General features: G+C 35.3%; 1 protein-coding gene and 1 non-coding gene across 2 annotated transcripts; both read left to right on the top strand.

The window, feature by feature from the left end:
* The first annotated feature begins 5,764 nt into the window (after positions 1-5,764).
* LOC123690056 lies at positions 5,765-12,010 on the top strand. Its single transcript, XM_045632648.1, has 2 exons — positions 5,765-6,137; positions 9,497-12,010. The coding sequence occupies exons 1-2, from the start codon at positions 5,870-5,872 to the stop codon at positions 9,991-9,993; spliced, it is 765 nt and encodes a 254-aa protein (XP_045488604.1). The 5' UTR covers positions 5,765-5,869; the 3' UTR covers positions 9,994-12,010.
* Positions 12,011-15,458: 3,448 nt separating this feature from the next.
* Positions 15,459-15,572, top strand: Trnal-caa. The gene is made up of 2 exons: positions 15,459-15,496; positions 15,528-15,572. It is a non-coding gene; the product is annotated as a tRNA-Leu (tRNA).
* The last annotated feature ends 4,554 nt before the right edge of the window (positions 15,573-20,126 follow it).

Here is a 20,126-nt window from a genome sequence, read left to right as displayed (position 1 = left end):
TCTTTTTACAACCCTTTGACCAGGATGGCTCGTCAATATAACGAGATGGCAAAGAGCAACCACTTACTTGTGGACATATTCTGTCGCAACATCAATAAATTCATTAGTGTCGTTAAAGACATCCTCCATCGTAGGTTAAGTGCTGACCCTTGTGGTCCTGGTTAACGTTACGTTAAATTGGTGTCGAGGAACTTATTATTATCATTATTATTGTTTTTTTTTTACTATGTTACCTTTGTTAGTTATGAGCCTTTTATTGATGTAACATTAATTTTGCAGTGTGCACATGGTTTTACATTAGAATCCTGTTCATAACTATTAGTTTTAAGTTTATTTTTGTAAAGATTATAATGTGTTTTGTGCACCAAATAAATAAAAAAAAAAAAAAAAAATAAAAATAAAATTTGTGATGAAAAATACAGAATAACTTTTGACTTAACATCTTTATACTTGCTATAGTAATCCATTAGCCAACATAAGCTTACGCTAACATAAATCGTGATATTTTACAAGGGTTTTCGTGCCAGAAAAATATGCATGTGTTTCTTTGCCAAACTTTGCACAATGTTCCATACAATTAAATTAGCAATAAACTAATGGCCTGAGTGATGGAAGAAGGTCAGGCCGGCAATGCATCTTCGGAGACAGTTCATCAATCAGACCGCTTTCATTCACATACATACTGCCGTAATACTGTTAATGGGAATATATGTATTGTTATGAGGTTTTGCTAATTTCCAGGTTTCAAATTTATATAGAAAATGGAGTGTTTGCATACAAATAGAAAAGGTCATTGTTTAAAATAAATTTCGTAGCAGCTTCGTAGTTACGATTCGCTACGAGTTTTAATATTGTATGACACTTAAGTAACTTAGTATAATTTATATAATAGTAAAATTTACGTTCAACTCAGTTCCGTAAATTCTAAAAGAGTATAGAAAAAAAATCAATGAATCATTAAATTTTGACAAGAATTATATAACTCAATTATTTTTATGATATTTGAATGCCGATTTCTGTATAGTTGTTTGTGCGGTTTTTTATATAATTAATCAATACGATTCTATCATTTTCTTGGTAATTTATTATATAATAAATGAGTCTCAGAAATTTTATTGAATAGTGAAGTCTCGCAATATTTCCTATATACTTTATACACTTTGTGAAAAGTGGTTCGTGCGATAAAGCGAAACATTTAAAATTTCCCAACAATATTAATTTAAATTTCATTAAAGTGATTTAAAATTGAAAGGTAAGGTAAATTATGTATGATTTTTCATGCAATAACATGTAAATCTGTATTTATAGTGATGGCAACTCACTTGTAAAGTAATAGTGCAGAATATAGTTTAGACTGATATTGACAATAAAAATAAAACGAGTATTTTCTTAATACAAAAGTGTTGATTTTTTTCCAGAAGGCAGTCCATAATGCCTTCACAATTTTTTTTCGATTCTAGAACTGATAAGTTCTTTAAAAAGGGTACGAATTCCGTAATGAGTAATATTAAAAAAAAATCAATTAATTACAAGTAAAAAAACACAGGTCCAACGTAATTCCATACATGTATTTTAGTCGCTAGTCATATTATTATGTTTTTACTGTAGACATATCCATACAAAACAAACTGTCAAAGCAATAATGCAGGCAGAATGACAGTTTGATTCACTTAGTTCGCGTTACAGTGTAACCTTCCATCAGGGGGACCGGGAATCTAAACGACAGATGCTTTTTGAATATATTAAGAGGTGGTTAGTACAGGTTGGAAAATATTGAAAATTTATTTACGCGTATAAGATGTGGACTGGGCCAGAAATTATTCTATTTCGGCTTTTTTATTCTGCAGCTAAAAGCCTGCAACAGGCTAAAATAATATTATTATTGATGCCGGCATATCTCGCTATCACATCTTTTTACAAAGGCAAAAAGTTTTCTTGACGTTCATAAGTGTACATGTTTACCTAAATGAATAAAGATATTTTGATTGATTGATTGATTGAAAAAAACAGGATTTTTTTATATAACAATATAAGATGAGATGGAAAAAGTTCAAAAGGAGAGTAAAACCACAGTGACAGTTTCTTATTTCGGAGACAAAGTCACCCTATGGGTCGCAGAACCAGCTACTAAGTGGGTTAGAAAGTGTGCAGGAAATCGTTCCAACAATTTGTGTTTAAACAACGCATTGTAACAGAAATGTTAATTTCACAGAGACTCTGAAGATATTTTTCTATACGTTCTATGATGTTGACCATCAGCTAATAAGTTGAAATTATAAAATAATAAAGAATAAGTAATAATAATAATACATTATAAAAATCATAATTTTTAGCTTTTTAACCGAAAAATATATTTCTTTCAAATTCTATACACTTGACTATTAATAAACAGGCGTAGAATTGTCTGCCCCTTGCCAATCGGTTTGTCAAGGCGGGCTATTAACTGCCCCATTTTCATACCCATTACACTCCACTGAGTTCTATCTACTATTCTACACGTCTGTTCTATTTGTCTATTACGTCAAGTAAACAATGTACATAATTAATATAGATATTCTATGTGGTTGAAACACGTGGTTTTGCAATTTGGAGGAATCTCTCTGCGGTGTCTGCAGGTGATAGATAATTATGTCGCTATAATTATCCTAATAAAGCAGGTAACATACGTGTTAATATGAGAATTTATTTAGAGTTAGTTTAGTTATTTATGTACACTTCGTTACCATGATATACAAAATCATATGTATAGAAAACAGAAGAAAGCATGGTTACATAAGTTATTAAGCAACGGGCGGCCTTATTGCAAACAAGCGATTACTTCCAGGCAACCTTAATATGGAACAATAAAAAAAGAAGCACCCGCTGAGGGAAAAATTACAAGAATTTTATTTATTTTATAGCAGCATTAATCGTGTTCTCAAATGTAAAATTATGTGGAAGAAAAGTCCTACGCCATCGTCCTATTCAGTCTCTAATTAAGAGACGTTCTGTCTAAATTTAATATTTATTACGTAATTAGATAACCTGACATCTTATAGGGACGATATGAATATTACGAATATGTTATAAAGAAATTAGTGTTGGCCTAATGGCTTCAACGTGCGACTCTCATACCTGAGGTCGTAGGTTCAATCCCCGGCTGCGCACCAATGCAATTTATTTATATGTGCGTATTTAACATTTACTACGTTGAAGGAAAACATCGTGAGGAAACCAACATGTCTTAGACCCAAAAAGTCGACGACGTGTGTCAGGCACTGGAAGCTGATCACCTACTTGCCTATTGGATTTAAAAATGATCATGAAACAGATTCAGAAATCTGAGGCCAAGATCTAAAGAGGTTGTAGCGCCACTGATTGATTTATTGTATTTTAAAATAAACTAATAATCTTCAAAATTATTCTAAAGTGGCTGGCACATTGACAGAGGCAAGGGAGTAACGAGTAGTAGTAGAGTAAGTAGAGAGTGACGAGAAAAACGACCTGACATTTTGTTGTTCATAGATATACTAACATAAAAGTCTTGCTATATACTCAAAAATTTACACTAAGCTCGATAACATAAAAATTGTCTTGACTGATTTTGAAAGAAAAAAATATCGCCGTGGCAACAGCACTTTGATCTTTCATACTATAAACCCAAACCTTCTAAATACCTAAAATTTTCCCCTTTTCATCAATTCAACCGCAATACTCAATACGTCCACACAAAATCCCTGAGCCGTGAAATCCTTTGGTTTAAATCGTTTAAACGCTAAGCAATGCTTCAACACATCGACACTGTTTGTTGCGGACTTTTTGTAACCGGATTAAATTCCTCTAAAGCCTTTGGCATCTGCCTTGCTTCGTGGAGCGTAAAACGTTGGGTGCGCTTGAGTTTATATGAGCTATTCCAAATACTAAGTATTTTAATATATATAAGTAAGCAAAATAATCTTGGCCTGAATAATCAGAAAAATATAACGCGGTCTGCGTTATTTTATTTGCAATAACTTCATTAACACGTCATCGCATTGATTGTAGCCGTCAAAAACGCGGCAGGGTTTATTTTAAATATACTAATAAATATAAGTAAAGTTATCTGAATTTGATTCTAGAAATTTATATTTAAAATTACATAAACTAGACAATTTTTGGAAAACTCGGCACTTAGAAAATAATGATTGATAATACTAATTGTCTATTTATCTAATTAACTAATTGTCTATTTATATACACGTAAAATGGAGTCGCACGGGAGTTAAATATAATTAAAGTTGTGTGAATTTGATTTTAGAAGTCATATTTACTAAACTACTTTTGAAAAAATCAGTTTAACGTGCATTCACAAGTCGCGCTGTCAACAGTACTTCAGAAATCTACCAAAAATTTTCAAATCATACTGATTATACAGAGGACCCTTAAAACGTGCAAAACGGGTTTTACGTAAAACATTTTTGTAAAGTTTAATTTATCATGTGTTGATGCCACCGTGTGGACCGGCGTCACGCCGCTTGTGACAGTGACACAGTATCTAGACCGCGTAGTTGTAAAAAGCAGATTACGTTTAATGTGCTGGATTCTATTGTTTTATAGAGCCGCTACCAAGGGCGGATCCAGCTTTGGTGCCAGGATATCAGATAGTCATATATAGAATAATTATAATTGCCATCATACAAAGTTACTATATTATATTAAATTAATAAAATATTGAAGGTATGTTGTTACATAAAATCTATATGGTGACAAAATATTGAAATAAAATGATTAAGTTCAATTAGTGATCTACCTAACTCCTGGAACCAGCTCAGGGTGGTCTAGACTCCATGACACCCCTCCCTGGATCCGCGAAAGTGCTGCTCTTTCTTCGACTTGAAGGGAGTATCCTCGACTAGTTGTTACTACACAACACTCACATATACTTCTATGTATTCTTAGTTATAATTACTCGTGTGAACTTTGTGTATTTTTGAACTACTACAGAGTTTGTGTACTGTATGACCAATGCACCCTTGTCGGTTGTCAGGCGTCACGCATAAATATTCGCGAAATCCGCGACTAACCGTATTGTAATTTACGTCATAATTTATTGCCTAATATCATTGGACACTTGAAAATTAAATTTAATATCTAATATATAAAATTCTTGTGTCAACGGATTAGTAACCGAACTCCTCCGAAACGGCTCGACCGATTCTCATGAAATTTCGTGTGCGTATTGGGTAGGTCTGAGAATCGAACAACATCAATTTTTCATCCCCCTAAATGTTAAGGTCCCCCCTAAATTTTTTTATTTATTTTTTAGACAATTTTTGTTTTGTTTTTGTATCCATGTTATCCAGTAATGTATCCAACTTTGTCTTGGGTATGGTAGCAATATATAACAAGCTAGAGGTAAGGAGGGACCTTACTATCTCAATTAATTTTTAAGGTCCTTAGAGGTAAAGTTTATAATGCAAAAATGTTGGAGAAACTGGGGCTGCGTGTGCACAAAAAACCACACTGAATTCACAAGAATTGAATTATTTATAATTAGTAATACTGGTTAGGTTTTAAGTTTTTACTTGTTGTGTTTGTTTTTAGCTTAGTTTTCTATTGTTATTAGTATTAAGTTACTGTAAAAATAGGAAATAAGGATACAAATAAATAAATAAAGAATACATTGTATAAGCTCGTTATTGTTAATTCGTATATATACCATTAATACATATTTTTAATAGTCGGAGTCATTTTTATAATAATTTATTACTGTTTATAGGAGTTTGATTGATCAATGATCGATCAATGACATTGACACTTGTCACAGTAACAGCTAACTAGTGTTGCCAGAGCAAGTAAATAAAAACTACCACTAATTACGTTCCATAACACGCAGATTTAGTTTACAAGAATGGAGGATCAGTTTCAACTATTGTTTGATAAAATGAAGAATGAAATCTCGAACCAAACAATAGAATTGAAAGATTCGATAACAAATAATATAATGGAGAGATTAGACGAAAAACTTCAACCTATTATAACAGAAAATAGAAACTTAAAAATAAAAGTAGAAAATCTCGAAAAGGAAGTAGAAAGTTTAAAAAGAGGAAAGAAGCAAAACAATTTGATAATGTTTGGAGTAAATGAAGGCGAAAGGTCTACACAAGAATTAATACAAAATTCTTCTCATTCGTTTCGCTCTTGGCAGAGCGGTCGTGATCGCTATGTAGTAGAAGTAGAAGGCGCAGATGTAATGCGCTTCACGACGCTGCGCCACCGCTGCCTATTGGAGGTCATCCTGCTGCACTGATTCAGTGTTTCTCCTACGGCGGACTTAATCTGATCAGTCCAGCGTGTAGGTGACCTGCCGCGCGGTCTAGCGCCTTCCACCTTCCCCTGGACGACAAGGCGTTCTAAGGACTGATCGCCACGCCGAGATACGTGACCGAAGAATGTAAGGATGCGAGATTGTACTGTTGAAAATAGACGCTGCTTAACACCGAGTTCTTGAAGTATCGAGACGTTTGTACGAAACTCGGTCCACGATACCCCAAGCATTCTTCTCCAGCACCACATTTCGAGAGCGTCTATTTTCTGCCTTTCCACATCTCGCAAGGTCCACGTTTCGGCTGCGTACAGAAATATGGGGAATATGAGTGCCTTCACGAGCCTGGTCTTCGTGGCTTTTGTTATATTTCTGTTTCCCCATATTTTCTGCATCTTGTCCATCGCCGTTCTCGTGATGCCCATCCGACGTTTGATCTCGTCGATGCAGCCGCCATTGCTCGAAATCTGAGCCCCAAGATAAATGTACGATTGGACCACGTTGCATTTCGCGACTTGAGCCACTTGAGGCGAATTATTTCCGGCACGGTCAACAATCATCACCTTGGTTTTGCTACGATTTATCCTGAGGCCAAATTCACGACTCACTCGCTCCATCTTTAACAGAAGCTCTTCCAAGTATTGCGAACTGGATGCAAACAAAGTCGTATCATCCGCGTAACGCAAGTTCGCAATCCTGTATCCACCAATTGTTACACCGTCTGTCCAGTCCTCCAAAGTGATCCGCATTATTAGCTCTGTGTACACATTGAATAAGAGCGGTGATATTATACACCCCTGGCGTACTCCGGCACTGGGATGGAAATCACCTGATAGAACATCATCTGTGCGAACTGAAGCTGTACCTTCTTCATAGAGCCGTCTTAAAAGGTGCACAAGATGTTTCGGTGTGCCCATATCTAGCAGGGTCTTCCACAACACCGGCCATTTCACTGAGTCGAATGCTTTTGAGAAATCAACAAAGCAAATGAATATGGGCTTGTTAAATTCTCTTGACTTCTCTATAATCTGGCGTAAAATGAGGATTTGTTCCCGAGTGCCTTTTCCCCTGACAAAACCTGCTTGTTCCGGAGCGATCTCCCCAGAGAGATAGGTTTTCAAGCGCTCGTTGAGGATATGCAGCAATATTTTGCTAGCGTGTGGTATTAGAGCAATGAGGCGGTAATTGTTACATTTCCTCGTTGAGCCCTTCTTATGCAGGGGTGTAAATATGGTGTGTGTCCATTCCGTAGGCCAAACTCCTGTCTGCCACACCTTATTGCAGATGAGATGAAACATCTGGTCGCCACGTTCTCCTAAGGCTTTAATTGTCTCTATAGGAATTGCATCTCTACCAGTTGCTTTTTTGCTTTTCAGGTGTTTTATGGCAGCTCTTACTTCGGACAGAAGGATGTCTGGTTCCAAATTATCTGGCTCTGGTTCTGTGCTTATAGACAGTCGTGACTGCGGATCTAGGAACAATGATTGACAATAGGTCCTCCACGTTTCAGAGATTTGTTCGAGTTCTGTTACCACTTCATTTTTGTCGTTCTCGATAGCCCAGGTTTTAGCAGGTAGAGTTTTAGTAATAAGACGAATTTTATGGTAAAGGTCTCTAGACTCGTGCTTCATAGCATGTTTTTCAAGTTCGTCACAAATGCTACGAAGGTGGGAATTGTGGTCTCGCCTGCAGCAGGCTTGTATGTTAGCAGACAGTTGATTCAACTCTCTTATGTCTGCTCCTGCGGCTTTCTTTAGGCGTCTCTCTTCTATAAGGGCAAGGGTACTGTCGGTCATCCAGTGTTGACGTTTGCGTGTTTCTGATCTCGGATTAGACTCAGTGACTGCATTTTGGATGAGTTGTTTAGCCTTATTCCATAGCGTGTCTGGTGTTGCTTCATTGCGGCTCACAACGTTCCAATCTTGCCAATTCCGTTCAATGGATGTAGTGAATTTCTCGTTATCTGCTATTTCAATCCGTCTTGTCATCTTGGAGGATCGAGTGGCCTTGAGCTTCAACCTCATCTTTGCGATGACGAGTTGGTGATCGGAACCGCAATCAGCCCCAGGGAGCGTGTGGGCATTAAGAATGGAGGTGCGCCAACGTGATCTTATTAGTATGTAATCAATCTGGTTTTTGGCTCCACCTCCAGGTGATGTCCAGGTGAACAGTCTACGGGGATGGTGTTGGAATAGACTGTTTACCACTACCATGTTGTTCTCGTCTGCGAACTGCATGAATCTTTCACCTCTTTCGTTACGTACCCCAAGTCCGAAGTTTCCTACACATTTGCTGTACTGGGCAGAGTTTGCGCCAATTTTTGAGTTAAAATCACCCATTATTATAAGTAATTCTCTACTGGGGATTTTGGCAATTGTTGTTTGTAAATCTTGGTAAAAACTCTCCAGTACGAGGGGTGGAGCTTCACTAGTAGGGGCATATGCCTGTATTAGATTTAAGTTTACAGGTGAGGCTTTGAGCTTCATAGATATAATGCGGTCGCTAACTGCCTCATACCCTATCACACTTTTATTCTCATGCTTAGGAATAAGAATCGCTACTCCGTTTCGGCTACTGTCATCGCTACTGGAAAAGTAAACAGCATGGGCGTCGGTAAAGAAGTGCCCATTTTTTCTCCAGTGCGTTTCTGTTAGACCGCAAATGGATAAACCACATCTAGTAACTTCCCTTTCCACGATGTTAAGTTTACCGGTTTTTAGCAACCCGCGAACATTCCACGTGCCTATTCTCTGGATTTTTCGCAACTTTACGGAGTTTCCAGTAGCATTATCTCCACGTGGAGCCTGGTCTCTAACTCCAACATGGCCGGTAGTCCATTTCCCACCGCTCGCCCCGGACGCGGCGCGGCGCCGCTGGCTAGGCGGTTCGCATGGCAATCGTGATTCTATTGTGTGTACTTCCATAGCGATTGTCTTGGGAGATTAGCTGCAGTGGTTTCCCGTTGCCTTCTGCGCCAGTTCTTTTAGGGGTTATTTGAACCCCAAGGCCACTGTAGCCTCTTCTGACCTCTGGTCAGGAATGTGGTTATACCGCCACGGCTCGGTCGCCATTGCCTCGTCCGTTATCTAGCAGGGGGACCACGGTATAGGAATACCGCCGCGGATGATATGTTGTCCGCGCGTGCAGGTGAGGTTGACAGTTGGGGCCGGAAAGATGTTGAGTCCGTTCTCCCCCATTACCCCCCAATACAAAATACAATACATATTTTCAAAACTGACCTTGACATACAATTACAAGAACATGAGATAAACAAAATATATCGTCTAGGAAAGGGAAAGTCTTCTGGAAAACCAAGACCAATTCTGATTTCCTTTACGAGCGAATGGAAGAAGAATGAAGTTATGGGAAAGAAGAAAAACTTCAAAAATGTATATGTTACAGAAGACTACACAAAGGAAGTAATAGAGAAAAGGAAAACGTTGCAGGCGCAGCTAAAAGAGGAGAGAGAAAAGGGAAATATCGCGTACCTGAAATTTGACAAACTAGTAGTAAAAGGAAAAAATACTAACATAAATAAGGAAAAGCGCAAAAGAGAAACATCATCATCCCCACAAAACAATGCTCAACCAAGGAAACAACAAACTCTAATGCCGCCGATTAACAATAGACCAAATGCTTTCGACGTAATGAGGATTAGAGCTAATTCTCTTTCGTCTCTTCCCGCTAAGACAACAACTAACAAAGAATAACAATTAACTGTCGGTAAACGGAAAAATAAACAGCTCAACATGAACCAACATAAAATAACAAAACAAAATACTTCCCCAAGCCGACTGGTCATCGTGGGGAAAAATGACCACGACCCTCTAAAGGAAAAAAATAACACTAACATGAAAAACAAAGTAAATGACATCCACATAGCAACTATTAACTGTCGATCTCTTAGAACACCTGAAAAACTCCAAGAACTAGAGCTGGCAATAGAAGAGTTAAAGTGGGATATTATAGGTATTAGCGAAATGCGCAGATTTGGAGAAGGTATAGAAAACCATGGCAAATACGTACTACATTATAAAGGGGAGACGCCCGGGCTGTATGGAGTTGGATTCATGGTGAAAGTAAATCTAGTCAACAACATAGAAGAACTTAGTGGATTCTCGGAACGTATTGCAATCCTTAATATAAAACTGCCCGTGAACGGAGATAAAGAAGAGAGATGGTCTATTATACAGGCATATTCACCAACTGAATCTGATAAAAAAGAGGACGTAAAAACAATTGAGGAATTCTATGAAAATCTCCAAAACGCTCTTGATAACGCACACAAAAACGTCATCGTGATGGGAGACTTTAATGGACAAATTGGGATTCAAAATAGTGGGGAAGAAAATACCATAGGAAACTATGGGTATGGAAATAGAAGCAAAAACGGAACAAGACTAGTAAACTTTGCACTGGAAAACAGATTAAGTATTCTAAACAGTTTTTATAAAAGGAAACCATCAAAAAAATGGACATGGATCTCACCCAATGGACAATATAAGAATGAAATCGATTTTATTATGTCTAATAATAGAAAAGCCTTCAAGAACATTTCGATCATAAACAATTTAAACTTCCACACAGACCATAGGATGGTTCGAGTTGCGATGTCAGGAATGTTCAAGAAAACAAGACGATTTCAAAATAAACAATTAGCGGTACAATACTCAGGTGACCCTAAACTATTACTTAATAATCTTCAAACATCTCTAGATGCCGCGGAATTAGAGAAGAAAGAATATCCATCGATACAAGAAAAGTACAACCTATTACTAAATCAACTAAAAACAGTAACCAGAAAAACAAACAAAAGTATCAAGAAAGAAGTCTCACTTACAATCAAACAATTATTACAAGAACGAAAAGAACTTTTACGACAAAAGGAAATTAAAGGAAACCGCCAAAGAGTAACAGAAGTAAGCAAAAAGATCAGTGAACAACTTAGGAAAGAAAGAAAAACTAAAAGATCTAATACAATGAAAAGTTACATAGAAAAGACAGGAGGAATAAAAAAGGCATTGAAGGAGTTAAACTACAAAAAGGACTGGATACCAAGTATGAGAAAGAAAGATGGTAATAGTACAGGTAAAAGACTCGAAATATTAAAAATCGCTACAGAATTCTACCGAAACTTATACCGAAGTCAAAAAGAGAAAGACACTATAAAAGAAAACGACGAAATAACTAACGAAGAATATATACCGGAAATAATGAAGGAAGAAACCATAAAAGCAATAAATACACAAAAACTCGACAAAGCCCCTGGATCTGATCTTGTTACAAACGAACTTCTAAAAGCAACGTTACCAGTAATCGCTCCAAGACTTACAGATATATTTAATGAAATTATCAATACGGAAAACATTCCAGAGGATTGGACAAAATCTACAATTATACTACTACATAAAAAAGGTGACAAAGGAGATATAGCAAATTACAGACCAATCAGTTTAATGTCCAATATTTACAAAGTGTTTTCAAAAATAATATTATCTAGAATCACAAACACACTTGAAGAAAATCAACCCAAAGAACAAGCTGGATTCCGTAGACATTTTTCAACAATAGACCACATACACGCCCTTAGACAAATACTCCAGAAATTTAAAGAATATAACAAAATTTACTACATAGGGTTCGTGGATTTCAACAAAGCATTCGACACACTTGAACATAGATTTATCTGGGACGCACTAAAAGATCAAGGCGTACATGCAAAATACATACGGATACTGAAAAACGTATACACAAAAAGCACCACACAAGTAAAATTAGAATCTATAGGCGAAGAATTTCCGGTTGAGAGAGGTGTACGCCAGGGAGACCCAATTTCACCAAAAATATTTGCAGCAGTTCTGGAAATGATATTCAGAAATCTGGATTGGACGAATAAAGGACTAAATATAAATGGCGAAAATCTGAGTCACCTACGCTTTGCTAATCTTATTTTCGGAAAACCCGAAAACCCTAAAGGAAATGTTGCAACAGTTAGCGGAAGAAAGTGAGAAGGCAGGCCTGTCAATGAACTTAACGAAAACAAAAGTAATGTCTAACTCCTCACAAACAGAGTCCATAACAGTAAATGATGAAGAAATAGAGTATGTAAAGGAGTATGTGTATTTGGGACAGTTAATATCTACTGAGGAATGTATGCAAAAAGAAATAGAAAGAAGAATAACTAATACTTGGAAGAGATATTGGTCACTCAGTGAAGTCATGAAGAACCAGGATATGTCTATGAGGAACAAGAGGAGAATATACAATATGTGTATCTTACCATGCTTACTATATGGGTGCCAAACATGGGCATTGACAGAAGAACAAGCAAGGAAAATAAAAGTTTGTCAGAATGGAATGGAGAGAAGCACAATAGGAATTAAAAGAAAAGACCGAGTTAAACTAAAATGTATCAAAAACAAAACAAAATTTAAGAATGCATACACAACATACAGGTGCTTAAAGTGGAGGTGGGCTGGGCATATGATAAGAGAGAAGAAGGAGAAATGGACGAGAATAATAACTGAATGGCAACCACGAGATAGTAAAAGAAACAGAGGCAGACAGACTAGAAGATGGGAGGACGACATCAAAAAAGTGGCGGGCCCAATATGGACGCGCATAGCGAAAAATAGAACAGAGTGGAAATCTTTAGAGGAGGCCTATGTCGAAAGACAAGCTGAAATGTAGAAACGACCGTTTACCGATACCTGATTTATGAAAAGAAAAGAAACTGTTAAAAGTTATAAACGTATTTGTAAGAAAAATTACTGTAAAAATAAGTTCAGCAATAAAGGCTATTTTATTTTATTTTTATTTATTTATTTATAGGAGTTTAATCGACTGCTAATTTTAGCAGACAGCTAAGAGCCGTTCGCTTAAAGTTTTGTAGCTTTAATGAGTGAGAGGGTTTAACTTATAGTAATTAATTTATATGTACCCGCGTGTGTTACTTTTATGGAGTGACAATACTTTTCAGTAACTTGAAAAATCTTTTTTATATTATATTAAATTTTGACAGTTATTATATTAGATCTTGTTTCCTTTATTTCAACTATGGATATACAAGGTTAGGGAAAACCCTGGCAGAGAGTGACATACAAAAATGGCACACAGATAACAAGGAGTGAACATTGTTCATAGATAAATAAAATTAAAAAAACTTACATTCAGACAAGTTCTCTTTTGTTACGTCTGTTTGTCATTTAAGTTTACCTTTTTCGGCAAAGGACTGTTGCCTCCTTCTCCCTTCAATTATGAGCTTTCTGGCTCCACTCTTGACCAAATCATGCCCGCAACCGTTTATTTCATCTTCCTATCTCTTGTACTATCCGCCTGTTTTCCATAGTTCTTCTTTTCCCCTATCTCTAAGGAATGAGTCTTACATTTAAGTTAGACTATTAAATTATCTTGTTAATTTGATTTAATTGGTCACCCTATTTAAAAATATCGTGTGGGATGTTGGAGGATGTTTTAAAGTGGCTTGTTAATACATACATGTTCACATTAAAGTTAGCGATTAAAACTTTTAGATAGTTTAATGTTGCAACAGTTTCTTTGTATGGAGCAAAATGAAGTTATACGAAATATTAACTTATTAACTGACTTCAAAAAATATATATAAAGAGAATAGGTCCCATAGAAAGGTTCGACTAAAACCTAATTATCATCCTTATTAATATTTTTTATTTAAATTTAAGAACATTAATAAAATACAACGAAAATATAAATTAAACTGCAATTGTTTTATATATATATATATATATATATATATATATATATATATATATATATATATATATATATATATATATATATATATATATATAATTATATAAATAACTGTTAAGTACTTCATATAAATACCTCAATCCTATAGTTAATTTTGGAGTAGATTATTACGGTATTGTTGAAGTCTGCTTCACAAGTACTATTTAATATCATATCAGATAAATACATATACCATATACCTTACTTCACTTTCCGTCCACCAATTTGTCCAATACAAATCTTGATCCTTGATAATCACTGGAGCGAGTATTCGAGGTATTTGAACTGAATTAACCCCTTCCTTGGCGTGATGGAACGATGATTGATTTCTGTTTGCACTGAGGGTAGATCGCAATTTAATATCTTATTGTTAATCGGGGAAATGTTGATTCGGATCCTTTTACGCACTGTGCATAGAAATTATACTTTTAACCGACTTTAAAAATCCTGTCTGTAAAGTATATAAACACTTTATTTTCAGCACAGAAATACCATGTAAAAGTAAGACAAAGGTTAAAAAAGGCGTGTCTTACAACTAAAAGTAATTATTATTAGTCAACCTAAAATAATTACAGAACTAAAAGTTACATATGTGTTGTACGTGCTATGCACATATACATATTTAATACAAAAATTAGCCATATAGAATGTTATTACTCCTGCCTTTTTAGGACACTGGGGATTTCATTAAAACTGGACAAAACAATTATATATATCGTACTTTGAGTTATTCATTAAATGGTTGTTGTAGATGTACAGTTTCTGACCTCTCTTAGTGCATTATACAGGTTTGAGGACGATGAGGCTTTCAATTAAAAAGTCCATTTGGTTCAGCCACAGGACCTTTAGCCTTCTGCAATACCAACCAGAAACAGTTTCTCCTACTACTTATCGCATCTGCACACTATTAAAACCACTGAAAAATTACGTCCTAAAAAATTTTAAAAATTGGGCATGGAAAAAGTGATACTGAAAGCTTTTCTTGCTGCTAATACTCGTATAAATAATTAATATTTTACTGAGATGCGAGTAAGTTTATTAATCGATTTAGTTATCAAATGATAAACGTATATTGATAAATATGTTTTGAATTTTGCAGCGCCTATGTTAAACTATGAGCAATATTGTTTCATTATTACTTTTTTTATTTAAATTGTTATGGTTTGTATTGCAGTATTTGACAACAAACAAAAAAGTATGTAATGTATTAGTTATGGTAAGCGTTATATTTAATAGAAGTCCCCAAAATATTGCGCGTTATAAATAAAATAAATATATTTTACTAGAAAAATTGTACTATAAAACAAATAATGAGATTTATTTTGCTATACTAATTACTACGGTATCTTATAGATATATTTAGTTAAATAGAACGTTTAGATATATTTGGTGCTGCCACGTATTCGTCAGGATGGCCGAGCGGTCTAAGGCGCCAGACTCAAGAGAAATCTTGCCTGTGAATCGGGTTGAGCTGTTCTGGTCCTCTCTGAGGGCGTGGGTTCGAATCCCACTTCTGACATAACTTTTTATATTTTTTTGCAATTTTTTATGAGAAATATAAACTATACGTAGTTTAGAAGTTTTCTTTTTGTAATTATTTATTTTTAAAATGAACGAGAGATATTTTCTACAATATAGAAAATTCTATATATTGACTCCCGACAATAATTGTGCGGAGATAGAATCTCATAAGATGCAAACACCATTTTTGATGTTTATAATTAATGATTTAACTGATTTTTATCTCACTGATTTAAAACTGTGCGAGATCCAATAACAGTTAATTTATGATAAATCAAATATATTAATATTTTTGTATTAAGATTCGTAAATAAATTTTAAAAATATAAAAAGGAAGATTTTAATTTCTAAACGACTTAAAGAGGCTATATCAACACACACAACATACAAAGAAAGTCACACACAAATAGAGAAAAACAAAAGTTAAAGTTAAAACGTAAAAAGACAAAAGAACATATTTTTTAAAATTATCAAAGGCCTTAACAAATTGTAGAAGTTTTGTTAGTTGACCTAAAAACCTGATTGATTATACAGCGATTAACATGTGCTATTAAGTATTGGACACATATATAATTCGTATTGATCTATAAATATATGACTGATATCAAATATGATATATACTGAGTTTTTATTGCTTAAATGTAAAATAATTCCGTACAGTGCGTAAATTCAAAATTTTCCATTGTTAATTATTATAAACGCTCCAATTGTTATGTTTATGTTCGCGTCCGAATTGAGTAGGTATCTAAATACAGATCCAAAATAAATGTTTGGTTTGTTATTATGAAAATTGTTAATACGAACAAATGTTACGTTTAATTTACATTTCGCTAATAAATATCAGGTCAAGTGTGTAACAATGTTTCAGTAATTTGCCTATAGTATTTTTTTTCTTGGTACCTCATCTATATTAAATTAACTTTGTTAAAATAACTTCTATATGCTCTAGCAGAAACAGCAGAGCTATTCAGATATCCCCGGTTTTAGATATTGGTTTCTGTATCGGTTATGTAGTTTTTAGCATTACATTTCGAAAACGAAACGGGCATTACTACTTTCAACTAATATAAAGCAAAGTATATTTGCAGAACACGTGAGTTCGCGAGACATTTTTACTACATACTATCAATTCCCATATCGACTTAAACATGACTAATTGGGCCAAATAAATTAAATCTTTTTGACATAACGGTTAAAACAAGAAAGAGCTCTGACATCGGTAAATGTCGCGATATTCCAAATATCCCCGCTAAATATTAAAATAATTTTATATTGAAAACCATGCAGTGGTTTATGACATCGAAGGGAAATGTATAACTAGAATTAGCGATAAGTAGAACCTCCTATATGTAAAAAATGTATTAAATATTAACATCCGGAAGCCTTCGTTCGCGCTAAGTCTCTTTTCTGAATTAAACTATTGTGAAGAGCGCCAGTCTTCAATTTGATAATAATAATAATAAAGTCAGTTTCATTTTTTCCTCCTCCTCAAGCTTTTTCCAAATTTCTCTATCTATGACTTTCTGCAAATACTTTTATATGTTCTCTCCACCTATTTCTAGGGCATCCTCTTCTTCTTCTTCCCGTTGGTTCTTCCCATATAGTTGTATTTAAATTGCATATTTTATCTACGAATCCAGCCCAGCCCGTGAAGTACAAGTCGTCTAAAACCTTTCTTAAAAAATCAAATAAAGGCGAAACGAAGATCGCGGGATCAGCTTATCTGAGTAAATAGAAATATATATTTTTAATTATATTTTTCCATCAATGAAAACTTAATTAAGAACCGTCGGGTAGTTAAATAAACACATACAGCGGAATGTGACTTTGTTTCCCATGTAGACATTCATAGTTGCAAGATACACTGCATGAGACCCAAAACGATTTATCTTAGTTTAATTATCCTACAGCTAATTACGAATCTAAACTTTACTATTAACTCAAGTGGTAGGGCTTCAAACCCGCGACCGCAAAAGGGATTGTTGACTGCGACACACGTGCGGAGAGTTCTGTGAACATATTGTGTTAGAATACTAACGCTCGCGTACACTTGTTCTCAGACGCCCGCCCTTACGCGGACAGCATTTGTTTTGTGTCGCGCCCATTCAATTCTTTTCTGCAGGAAAGAAATAGAGCAAAATTATGATTTATAGAATATTAATTTACAGTGGTGTGCGATACATTATTGTTTATTTTAATAAGTCCTGAAAATACCAATGCTTTATAGTGATTTGCGATGATGATGTTGAATATGCTCATGAGCTACCAACTTAAGAGAGAGAGATAGCAGGATTCTAATGGTGATAGAATTATTCGAATACATCATGAAGTTCTGGAGCTTATTCTATTACATTTTCTCTTTATAACATTAGTATATGTTCATGAGTAACAACTCTTTGTAGTGCCCAACAAGCTTATAGACGAGACTGGTTTGGGTGTAAAGATAAGAATCGAAAATGATTTAAAATCAACATAACTAACCACGTGGTTAGAAATATTTTAATTAGAATATGCGACATATTCAGAAGTAACTCTTGTGCGGTCCGTATGTCGCCAAACTTTCTAGCAGTATGTATTGTTCACAAAGAAATAATCGTATTAATGTAATTGCGATGCAAGGCGGAAAGTTTGTCCATTAGAGCATTATTGATGGATTTTAAATTGCACCCGGCCCGTGGGACGTCATGTTGACATGGGGCGACCATCATTACTATCATATCGATTTTGAACAGGTACTGAGTATAGGTTCTATATAAAATGAGTCCGATAGAACTCTAGCAAGTTAGGTTTTACTGTGAAAATATTTCTATAGTATTTTCTTTTCAATAACGTAACTAATACCTGACGATGTCATTTGTTTAAACCAGTTTCCTCACCACGTTTGTTGTAAGCTAAATAAAAATAATTGTACAAACTGAGTTTGTACAAGTACTTCTAAAACTAGCCCCGATCATCATTTGATAAAGGAACGATTGTCTAATGCTCTTTAACTTGATCGTCTTCCAAAAAATAATTTATAAATATTTTAATTAATTTAATAATAATTTAAGAATTGCCCATAGAATAAAAATAGTTATATTTAATACTAGCAGACTCGGCCAAGCGTTGCTGTGGCTAAGGTTTTTGTTATATTACATAGTAGTAAATTAATCAAGGGAAACCGTAGGAGAACTTATGTGAAACCTTGGTACCACGACACGGACCTAAACTAAACTACCTTTAACTCAGCGCCATCTGTTAGAATTGTATCAAATAATAAACAAATGTTAATGTTATCGTAATTTTAGTAAGGATGCCTATTTTTTTTGAAAATGAAATATAGCCTATGTCACTCAGGAATGATGTAGCTTTCCAACAGTGAAAGAATTTTTCAAATCTGCCAAGTAGTTTCGGAGCCTATTCAATTCATACAAACAAACAAAAAATCAAACCTTTCCTCTTTATAATATTAGTATAGACTAGCCGTGTCTAGTGCGTTCAGCGTGTGACCATGAATCCTAAATTTGAACTAGACCCCGGGGTCTGCACCAATGGATTTACTCTTTAAACACTCGCTGGTATGGTGAAAGATAGTGAGGCTTCCTACCTTAGGCCCAATAAGACAACGGCGTATATAGAAGGCTAATCACCTACTTGCTATATTAGAAAAAACAAATGAACACGAAACACACACGGAACTCTGAGGGCTAGACCTAAAAGGTGTCTGATGTATAGCACAATGGAGTTATATGTGCAAGAACACCACTAATATCCCCTTGATGGCTGGAAATCTTCCACAGTCCGTTTCACAAGGCATTTTCGACTCTAGTGGGGGTCTGTGGAGTGTACTCCTCCCTTAAAGGCCGGCAACGCACCCACTAAAAATGGGTGTCTATGGGCTGCGATGATAGCCCTTTTTGTGCGTCTCGTAGGCTCGTTTACCTATTATATATAAATAAATAAAAAAATACTTTACACTGTATTTTTGAAACGTGATAAATAGTTTTTCAACAATTTCCAAAATTACTTACGTTCAATGTAGAATTTAGTTATTAACTTATAAATAAAATGTCAAAAATATGTGGGAATCTATAACAAACCAAATTCCATTACTTGTTAAAAGATGACATGACAGGCCATGATTATAAAGAAGTTCTCTGGTCTATAAAACCTTCAATATATTAATGATTTATTGGTATTTCATAATTATTGTGTCGCATTGGTACATAGCCGCAGCCTCTTGTCCTAGATTCCTGATTGCGGACCTTGGCAACGATTCAACTGGTGATACGGCCTTGTGATTCCGGGGTAATTTAATTTCAAATTCAACTACAAAATATTTTTCAAACGGCCTAGGAAAGGGTCAGTATTTTTTTATGTTACAAGAGGCAGACGAGCAGGAGGCTCACCTGATGTTATGTGACATCGCCGCCCACGGACACTCGCACTGCCAGAAGGCTCGCAAGCGCGCTGCCGGCCTTTTAAGAATCGGTACGCTCTTTTCTTGAAGGACCCTAAGTCAAATTGGTTTGGAAATACTTCAGTGGGCAGCTGGTTCCACATCGTGGTGGTG

Source organism: Pieris rapae, chromosome 20 (genome assembly GCF_905147795.1).
Source record: "Pieris rapae chromosome 20, ilPieRapa1.1, whole genome shotgun sequence".
Classification (NCBI taxonomy): Eukaryota; Metazoa; Arthropoda; class Insecta; order Lepidoptera; family Pieridae; genus Pieris; species Pieris rapae.
Note: the sequence above shows the minus strand (reverse complement) of the source record. Positions and strands in the feature narration are given on the sequence as shown.